At 43.3% G+C, this 10496-nt stretch overlaps 1 protein-coding gene and 1 pseudogene across 1 annotated transcript; one reads left to right on the plus strand and one right to left on the minus strand.

Moving 5' to 3' along the window:
• The first annotated feature begins 718 nt into the window (after positions 1-718).
• Positions 719-2558, plus strand: LOC125543732 (annotated as a pseudogene).
• A 1757-nt stretch (positions 2559-4315) lies between these two features.
• Positions 4316-9590, minus strand: LOC125543735 (rab escort protein 1-like). The gene is made up of 10 exons (XM_048707195.1): positions 8506-9590; positions 8301-8423; positions 8015-8114; positions 7762-7800; positions 6846-7062; positions 6688-6763; positions 6372-6567; positions 5638-5718; positions 5176-5281; positions 4316-4548 (listed from the first exon to the last, which is right to left on the minus strand). The coding sequence occupies exons 1-9, from the start codon at positions 9264-9266 to the stop codon at positions 5192-5194; spliced, it is 1683 nt and encodes a 560-aa protein (XP_048563152.1). The 5' UTR covers positions 9267-9590; the 3' UTR covers positions 4316-4548; positions 5176-5191.
• Between the last annotated feature and the right edge of the window lie 906 nt (positions 9591-10496).

Genomic DNA, 10496 nt, shown 5'->3' on the forward strand with positions numbered 1-10496 from the left:
CCAAGGCCTGCTGCTACGGCCGATGCCATGGCCATCATTTGCAGTCAGTGTGCCATCAGAGGTCTGTCATTCTAGTGTTGCCCATTGAAACTTCTCGGTGACTACTTCTATTTATGGCCTTCATACATGGACATTCAGGGCACATCCATTCCAGTTTGTCCAATTGCTTGATATGACTAGTAGCACCTTTCCTATGGAATCATGTCACGCTGGAGAACTTGTGGGCAATTACAATGTACACTGCATCCGGATAACCTCTATCGAGCCCTTGTGCTTATGGTCTTTGCAACAGAACAATGTTGGTTCCTGTCACCGTAAGCACGCCAAGCTATTTTCTTACAGTAAACAGTGGTCTTCGGAACGTTGTACATGCAGTATTATTCTTGCTCTGGGAATGCATCATCCTGGTCTTACTCCTATGGCTGTACATCAGTTTCGGCGTGCGAAAAAACACAATGCTTGGAACACGACGAGCATTTTTGGTTTTTAGTTAATACAGTGTGAGCCAGTGCTATCTTTTGATCTAGCTAACATCACTGAACAAGGGCAGCACACTTTCTTGATTTCCGCTGAGCCAAGCAATTGTTGTGAGGCTGGATCAAAGAGAGTGAAATTCAACACTCTGTCTGTTTTCCCTAATTGCTCTAAACATTTCCAATGGAAAGTTGCATGGCCACTTAGTTCCAAGAGGAAAACATGTACTAGCAGGCCTTGTCTTATGCCATGGTCGTCATTTGCTTCCTCTCCTGAAGAAGTGATTCTGAAGCATACAGGGCTGCTACCGCAGGTTACATATGCGATGCAGTATTTATCTCATGATCTGAATTCTTGGAGAGCATCCTTGAGGCATTTGCCAAGTGCGCGACTGAAACCATGTACTTATGAGAAGTTGGCTTGTTGGATCCCCATGGCGCTGAGAGATATGCCAATCCTGAGTCAGCCGATAATGCAATTTATGGGTGATCTGAACCTGGGTGTTGTGGTATGGCGTCTACTTATCTGTTCTATGGCTGCACATCTATTTCAGAACATGCAGGAAATGGGCGCTCTAAGCGCAGGATGTTCCAACAAATTTTTTCTTCAGTTCATGCAAATTGGGCCATATGAACTAGGCTGTGCTACTGTTATTTACTTGCTTGAGGACTATTTCAGACAAGTTAATCTTGAGCTACGAGGGGAATGGCCACTGCTAGTAAAAGCTAATTTCCACGAGCTGTGTTCATTCAGGCAGTTTGATTCAGATTCTACATTATGCTTGTTCCCTTGGAATCCAGGGGGTTATTTGTTCAGAATAACCACGGGGTTTCTTACTTCTAGTAGCGGTTCACAATGGCATGTTATGTGTATCATTGCGGAGTCCAGCCAGCGCTTCTCTCAGATTGCAAAAAGTGATTGCTTGTTTCCGATTTGTCTAAAGGTGATGATGTGGTGCTTGGTTCTACTATCTTCTGCTGACATTGATTATGAGCTGCGGCATGGACCAGATCAAACAAAAGATCGTGGTGTGCTTGCGAAGTTCAGAATATTGCATATTTTTCTAGTTCCTTCAGTCAAGCTGCAACCATGGCCTTCCTGCAGATATACATTCACACATTTTGAGCAGCAGTTCTTTCCCCAGTTACCTTTTCCTAGGACTGACAAAATGCCAGACACAAGGCAACACATGAACATTTCAGTACAGTGGCAGCACCTGGACATTATGCTAGTTCTGGACCAGCACCTCGACATTCCAAATTCACGGCTTGATGTTTCTAACAATTGTTGCTCCCTGTTGTGGCTCGGTTCAGATTATGTGCTCAATTATGCTATGGATGTGATTGGATCTGACCAGGGCATCTACCTGTTGGACATATCTTGGGATCCTGGAGGGATGGCATGGCCGTTGTTACCCGAATTGGCTCAGCTAGTGGTCTTCGAAGGAGGAAAGTGTGTCATCATCTTAACTGCGGCCTACCTCGTCCATGCCACTACATTTCATTTCGGCTACTACATGGACTCCGATGGATTCAAGGTACAACAAGTTTTGTGGGATCAAGGTGGTGTGAGCCTTTCAAGTCTTATACATCCTCCGGGGGGGGCCTACCTTGTCCACAACTACTGTTGCGACCACGTCGAAATCCACCCCGGCTTCGGCTACCACCGTTGACTACGACCGCTTCTTCAAGCTCGTTCAAGTCCACCTCAACAATGGTTACTACTGCGACAACTACCATGGCGACTCCAACATGATTGATGATCTTCAAGCACCGTGGGATCCTGGCGAGCTCTTCAGGACAGCGGCTTGGGGGCAAGCCGCATTTCAAGGAGGGGGGGATGTTAGGAGCCCTCCTAACCGGCCAGCCCATCCGTGGATAGCATATGGGCTGGGCTGGGCTGTGCATACGTTGAATCGTTGCCAGCTATAAGTAAGTGGAGAGGAGGCAACGAGGAGGGTATCCAGTGGATCACGAACGGCGGCGGCTTCCTTTCCTTCTTCTTTCTCTCGCTCTCCATTCCTGTACTCTAGCCAGAGCTTGTAATTCGCACTTGTATCTCGAATTCCCCTGTGCATGTAATAGATCGAGAGAGTATCTACCAGTACCCTAACAGCACTCCTCTCCCAGCTGCACTTGACTTGAGCTCTCGATGCGCAAGGGTGAGAACTTGAGATCGATGGGTCTAATTCCGTGACACGGGCAATGCTAGTTAACTGTATATACGATTCTGACTAGCTAACTGCTACACGATCGAATATCAAGCAATGGAATTATATAATACACGATCGAGTATCAAGCAACTACAATTCTAAATAGGACAGTCTTCTCATCAAATAAATAAAAACAATTAGCTGTAGTTGATTTGTGCTTATCTACTCGGATTTATTCTGTATTTCAAAAAGGATGAAGATCAAGGCTTCTGCATCCACGCTGCTATTTCAAAAAAATTCCATACGATCCAGAAAAGGGTTAGGTTTCACTATCATGGATATAATGGAACAAACAAAACAAAATAAGTATCCTGGTGCAAAAGATCCAGACTGTTATTTTATGGTGATGAAGTATTTAGAAGCGACTATAAAAATGGGAGCGCCTATATATCGATCCAGCTTGAGAGAAAGCCTCGAATGAGGATTTCATTTCAAATTTCTGGTCACAAAATTGGTTTAACGTGTGGGGAAGATGCTGAAGTCTGTTTTCTTTCTTTTTAATGTGATGTTTTAGTGGGCTTTTCTGGATGATGTTATTTTGTGTTATCTGCTAATCAACCAAAACTTATGTGAGGAAGGTTTTTTGCTTTCATGACCACATGTACTGATATTGTTTCTATTCTACAATGTCACATGTCGGCGCTTCTTTGTTTAGATGGTGAGAGGGCGCACAGGACCAATGTGTTGTTATAGGTTGGTTTTGCCGATTAATTTGAAAAATCGTTGACCAACCAAGATCATGGATCAAATCAAAAATTGAATAGTACCTCAACTGAATGAGAAAGCTCGCTAAGAAATAGTTGACCCTGTCAAAATCATGAACGAAATCCAAAAGTGAACACCTCAACTGAACGAGAGGGCTCCAAATTAGGAAGCATAGTGAATTAGATGATTATAGATACCAAACCAAAATACCATGTGGACTTGATGGTAGATGGCATACTATAATGCACCATGAAAACCAGATGAAACGGGTGTGGAACGCGTTTGGTTTTGAAGCAAACTTTTTAAATACATAGTGTTTATGTTCTTCTACCAAAATTTCACTGTTTCATCATGTTGATATTTATGCAGGGTACGAGATCAATGTCCTATGGTGTACATCCTTTTATAATGTTCCGTTGGGTGATCTTTCGAAATATGGAAGCCTTTTTTTTAACACAGGCAAAAGCTTTACCAGTTATATTAATTAAGATTGTTGCCCAATTAATTACAGAAAACCGAGCAAAACCCAATACATCTATCAAAGGTCAAGCCCACTCCAAACATCAAAACTCAACAAGGCCAACCCCACTCCCGTCGACAACATGTCAAACACTGCAACAGACGCCAACAACACAAACACATACCAAGGGGAGGCCCCGCTCCACCAACATGCCGCCCTCCACCTCCGCCAGACAGTATAGTCATGACTGCTATGGGAGGAGCAGACCCGGGACTTTCCAGCAAAGGTGAAGAGGCATGCACTCCAGAAGATCCCAGCACCAATTGCAGTGATCGACATGCGCTGACGATACATCGACAGCAAGCTCATCACCCGCACAACACAAGGCCGGTGCCCTCGAAGTTATCCTTGTTTCGACTCCAAGGATAGTTATGGTAACAGACTCCATGGATGCATCAGACCAGTAGTTTAAACTCAATTTCATTACTCTGTTTCACTCATACAAAGAACCAGTGCAACAAATGAAAGGCGCCACATGTAGCTTGTGCAGTAACAACTACAGGTACTGCAACAAGCCATACAACCATCAACGTTGTCTGTGCTCTCGCTCACTGAGCAGATCATCCATGTTGGTGCGATGTATCTAAAATGCCTTCATGTATCTTCTGTAGAATATTTGTCCAGAAAAACTCTAACCCTGCGGAAAATAACAACCAACTCAGGACAAGATTTTTTTTTTGTAAGGTGAGCCAGTATGATAGTGTTCACAAGAACATTGTAACCAATAGTGCACCTTGACCAAGCCAAACTGGGAATTACCAGAGCACGTGAACTTCAAAACGAAAGCCATGTCACATCATCTATCACCATACATTGTCCTAACGAAATTGAGATATATTTAACTCTTTGTTATTCGATATTTTGGGTTATTTGGCACCATATGTACCTTCCGGAGAGAATGTGACCAATATTTAAATAGATGCTTCAACAGCAACATATTTTGGTGTTCTATAAAAAAAATTGATAGTGGAGCTTCCCTGGCATTTCTTTTGTTAACCCATCTTTTCTCATTCAGGATCCAAGCAGGTCTGGAGAAAACTGTTTCAAAAGTTTTGATGTGCAAATTCACAGTTGTTCACATTTCAATGTAATGAGGTTATGAGCAAACAGTGCAAAGTCCGATGTGTAAATGTTATAACATTTTCAAGCACACTGAGATAACTATGAGTAAATATACAGCTCCATGTGCAATGATTTTGATATCTTCACATGTAACAATAAAATGAGAAAACAGTACAAGTTCCACATGCAGGGATGTTATTACCTCTGCAAACATGTTTCTACTCTGCAAGATCAGAGTCATCATCGGCATATTTAGGAGCTGCGTTTCTAGGCAGGAATTCTTCGTCAGGATAAGTATCTGTGAATAACTGCAAGAAAAACAATGAGAGGAATTTATAAGATGAAGGGCAGATGGTTGCATGTGCCTTTTCTGTGTTCACATCTCATTATGCTCGACAGAGCTAGAGACATTATCAAGTAAATGAAGAGCTAATCTCCAAGCCTACATCAGACACAACGAAATTAACAACTAGACGAATTCACTCCAGCACTATATAGGTGTACTAGTTACTCTTTCTTCAATGCAAACACCGTAATAAAGCACTCGCTATTGACATGTACAATTCAGTTCTGAAGCCTCCATGATGAGCCAGAATCCTGGCCTGTATCTCCTGCAAGTACAGAAATAAGAATAAAATTTACCAACACATAACGAACGCAATACCTGTTTTGTTGATTCCAGTATATCTCTGTAGTCCAGGTTTTCATCAGGCATGGGGCATGACAATACAGTACCAGATGTTCCCTGATAGTGGAAGACGGGACAATGGATGTCTTAATACAAATACATACAGTATATGATCAATCTATATGGTCAATCATCCAAATAGCTTCTGGCTTGTACCCTCCTTGTAGTGTTGCTAATATATTTGGCAACTGGTTACATGGGATTGATCACAAGTTTAGAATTCTACTTAGGGTGGGAGCGCTTGCCGTGATTTGGTCGCTTTGGCTATGTAGAAATGATAAGATTTTTAACGATAAAAGTACTTCGCTTATGCATGCAGGTTATCTACAGATGTACTGGGACGCTTCGTTTATGGTCCTCTCTACAACGAGTGGAGAATCGAGACCTGTTTACGGAGGTGTGTACACGATTGGAGGCTACGGCGAGGGATACTTTTACCCAACATGGGTGGCAGCATGATCTTAGGATTGGGCCACCGATGGTTTAGGCGCTATACAAATATACATTTTTCTTTGTATTTCGCCTTCCTTTTTATTTTTTTTTCGCTTGTGTGAGGACTTATTGGCTGTGTGCATCTTAGTTATGCAGAGGCCGGGTGTTACTTAAACCTTTTACGTAATAAAGCGCCCCTTTTTTTCGAAAAAATACAGTATATGACATCTTAACAGCACATATTTTTACTAGTGTTGAAAATGATCAAATAAATGCACCTGTGTGATCTCTTGAACATACACACAACTCCAGATTAGCACTGGCTTTGTATCCTCGATGTTTTTGCTGGTTGTCTCCAAATGGCCTTCTGAATCATCTGAAACCTGAGTACTGAAAAGAACCTCCATAGCCTTGTTTATGTACTGCTTTCCCGTAAAGGCATCGGTACAGGGAGTAGACAGATATATCATGAACCTGCAAGGTGGAGATCAGCTTGTAAGCAAAGTTGCCTGCCTATATGGTGACAATTTCAAATGCAGTTGTTCCTATGTCAGATGCAGAAAAGTAAACACTAACACTGCATACGTAACTTACATTCCAGGAGGGCATACTGCTACATTGCTGCTCAGCTGAAGCGCCCGAACAGCTGTAGCTTGCTGCTCTTGTAATGCTAAAATGAAGGAAACAAATGAGAAGCAAATCACTTATTCAAGCAATACAAACATTAACAGAGGAGAAATAACTGTCCTCACATTTTGGGGGGAAAACAACCAGAACATTTGATGAAGCCTCTTTTATGGAGCTGCTGATTATGCATACTCCCCTGGCAACTTTTCTCGTCAAGTTTGAGTCTGAAGCATCAGCTGGCATGTCCAATGAAGGAATTTTGTATGAGGGACCTAGTATCAACTGCTGGCACAAAATATCCTGACCAGAAGCCAATCTGGTGCCTATATAACGCTTCTTTTCCTGAACAAGAGAATGTTGATTGTTGGGTGCTATTCACAGATTACAAAATTGATCGTGCAGATCCCTAACTAAAGCATGCGACATCACTCAGAGGCAAATAAACACTGAAAATGATCGCTGATCTACTGATTCTGGGAATCGACCTAATGCATTCAAATATATTAAATGAGTCAGTATCATTCTTATCCTGAGCGGAAAAAAAAATATCCCTTGCATGTACTTGAAATCAGGCTCTCCCTGACTGCTTTGCAGATTGGACAAACACTTTGGCAGAACTGTTCTTGTTGAGCTCAGGACTGAGATGCATAACCATGGTGGTTGCCAACAAATTTTCACCATCTAAAGATGCAAAAAAATGAATTTTGCAGATTGTTTTATCTTTTTCCAGACTTTGATAGTACAGGAGAACCTAATTATGGTAACACTGCATCTTTTCCCTCTTGAAGCAGCAGCAGCAGCAGCAGCAGGTAATTTTGCCAACTCTCTCTACTCTATCTTTGCTGGATCAAGTGGGTGTCATAGAATCCTATGCCGATTTGCAATTTGTTGGTACACATTTGAAGATGACAGTAAAATCTATAATGAAAATATATAAATACTGAGCAACAAAAAGGAAAGATTATATTGTACAATTGACTATATCAGACAGACAAACATTGGCACGAACACGTCCAGCATAGAGCTTAAATTTTATCATACCTGGTCCATGAGAAGGGCTGTGACTGGCATCCTCAACACCTGATTGACAGAAGAGAGATATACCAGAGTCTAAGTATCAAAGAGTCACAAAAAAGACAATATAATTGGCCATGTTCTGGTTTAAAAGGGCAGGTCATTCCAGCAGAGAGGTGCTAAACCCTTGGCCTACCACATCATCACTATCATCACGTTCCAGTAGTATATGTAAGATTTATCAAAAAGAAAAATAACATAGCTGAGAATAACATCTTACATATAGGGCACCCTTAACAGCAGCAAAGCGACAGAAAGCTTGCGGTAGCTCGCCATGCCCATACATAGGATAAATGAAAGCACCTTGGGCATTAGCAAACCTGTTAAAGATAAAATGAGCACATATAGAAAATTTAGACCACAGCAAGTCACATATAAAATCACCACATGTTAGACATCTCTTAAGCTACACCAGACTAAACAGATTACCCAACAAAGGTATATACATCATAGAAGATATGTCTTCTCAAAAGAGTACCAAAAAAGGATCGAGTGAGCAAAGTGACCTCCCAATGGACGAGGAATAAAGAGCTAGGGTCTTGATTCCATCTCTCGTCGTTAGCAATTTCTCGCATGAGTCTGCAGCATCTTGATCATAATCTGCCATGGCTATTGCATATAGCACAACCCTAGAAACAAGACACAAAAGCCTAAATCAGTCAAATTGCTAAAAAAAATAGAGTACACTATTACACTTGAGCATGCTCTTACGCTCTAATCTTGGGTTGAAGCTGCTGTTTCTTGAGGAATTCGATGAAGGGGAGGTCCAAGTCCTCCTCGGATATCTTACCAGAGGCTTCGCCCTCCCCATCCTTATCACCAGAAGACGATGCGGCAATGTGTGACTGGACAAGCTTGAAGAATCTGAACAAGAGGGTCTTCTCCTTAAGATTATCCCTAAGATTAAGCTTCTCCTTTGACCGATGTGTGCTGTCCATGAAGATGGCCTGCCTAGAGTCTGGCACCGGGCAGAGCGCACCATCCCAGTAGATGAGGCTACCCCCTTCCACGCTCTTGAACTCCACATGGTGGCTTCCTCCTGACCTCAGAAGAAGGTCCACGGCCTCGTCGGCGCAGTACAGCACCCTGGGACCCACCAGGTCGACCGTGAAGCGCCTGGACGGTTCGGGAACCGTCCCCGAGGTCTCAACCTCCGAGTACAGACTGCGGCGCTCGAGATCGACGGCGGTGTATGCGGCGGTGGCGGACGAGGAGGCTGTGGTTGAGGGAGGACAAGGGGTGGAGGAGTTGGGGGAGAGGATGGAGGGGACGGAAGGGAGCGGGATGGAGGAGTAGAAGGAGCCGTAGAAGGGGTCGGGGTCGACGTGGAGGACGGTCTTCCCGGCGGCCGCGCAGGCAGCGGCGAGGATGGACTCCGGGAGGCCGGTGCCGCAGAGGACCACGTCGAAAGAGGTTGGGTCGATGGTTGGGTAGTCGTCCATGGAACCGCCGGCGACGGAGGCGTCAGCCATGGTCAGCGGCGAATCTCAAAATCAGGTGGAGACGGAAAATTCACAAGATCTAGTGCGTGGAAGAAAGCAAGCGCGCCACCTGCGCATTCACGCAAACACGTTGGAGGCACAGCTCAGTGGCAAGATCATACTTGTTTCCAGCTGCCGGCGAGGCACCCTGCTGCTGCCAGCCACGCTACAAACTGTGGGAGGGGCGCGAGAGCGAGAAGACCGTACAGAGTCTGTTGGTTTGGGAAGGCGAGAGATCGCCGCGAGTTCGATTTGGGTTTTGGGAGGAAGGCGACGCAGATGCTTTTCTTTCCCCGGTATAATGCTAGCCGGTATAGGTAAAGGTTTTCTCTGGGAAGAAACTCACAGCGAACGCCTCGCAGCTGTTTGATCAAGATCAAATGATGGCAGTTTTTCAAAAGAAAATGTCTTCTCTATGAAGAATTGACATGCTAAGTGACAGTTTTATTCATCTTTTTGGAAGAGTAATAAAGCGACTCGAAGGTTTGGTGAGAAAAATTCCGGTGGACGGCAAAGAAACTTTATTGAAAGTTGTTATCCAGTCTCTCCTTGATTTTGCTATGGCATTTTTTAATATTCCCAAAAAGATTTGTTATCTCATAACAAATGAAATGTCTAGCTTTTGGTGGAGAGATACTGTAGAACAAAAGAGAATATATTGATGGGCGTGTTGGAAAATATGTGCACCAAAAAAGAATGGAGGCATGTGGTTTAGAGTTTTGCATGCATTTAGTCTCGCTATGTTAGCAAAGCAAAGTTGAAGGTTGATTACAAAACTAAATTTTTTGTGTGCAACTGTTCTCAGAACTAAGTATTACCCCGATGGAATTACTGAAAGCGGGTCCGAAAGAGTGATCCTCTTTTACTTGGTAGAGCATAATAGCTGGGCTACGCACGTTTATGAGAGGACGCATGTGGAGAGTTGGTGCTGAAGCAAATGTCAACATATGGGAAGACCATCGGATGCCTAGCAGTCCGAATAGGAAAGTAATAAATGTAAAAATCCAAAGACTTCTACAAAATGTAGATGATTTAATTGATCCCTATACGGGATAGTGGGATGAGGCTCTGATTAGAGATAATTTATTTAGGTGGATGCGGAAAGAATAATAAAAAAACCCTTGAGCACGAACATGACTGAAGATTTTGTGGCATGGCGATATACAAAGTCGTTCTCATTCTCAGTCCGATCAACTTACTATATATGTTGAATGGGAACAT

The sequence above is a fragment of the Triticum urartu genome, chromosome 3, assembly GCF_003073215.2.
Source record: "Triticum urartu cultivar G1812 chromosome 3, Tu2.1, whole genome shotgun sequence".
Classification (NCBI taxonomy): Eukaryota; Viridiplantae; Streptophyta; class Magnoliopsida; order Poales; family Poaceae; genus Triticum; species Triticum urartu.

Excerpts from the sequence above, each read along its gene's own strand:
- LOC125543735 (XM_048707195.1), bottom strand. The coding sequence starts at position 9,266 with ATGGCTGACGCCTCCGTCGCCGGCGGTTCCATGGACGACTACCCAACC. Across the intron at positions 8,115-8,300 it reads TATTCCTCGTCCATTGGGAG|GTTTGCTAATGCCCAAGGTG; the intron begins GTCACTTTGCTC and ends TATCTTTAACAG. Across the intron at positions 6,568-6,687 it reads GCAGTATGCCCTCCTGGAAT|GTTCATGATATATCTGTCTA; the intron begins GTAAGTTACGTA and ends TCCACCTTGCAG.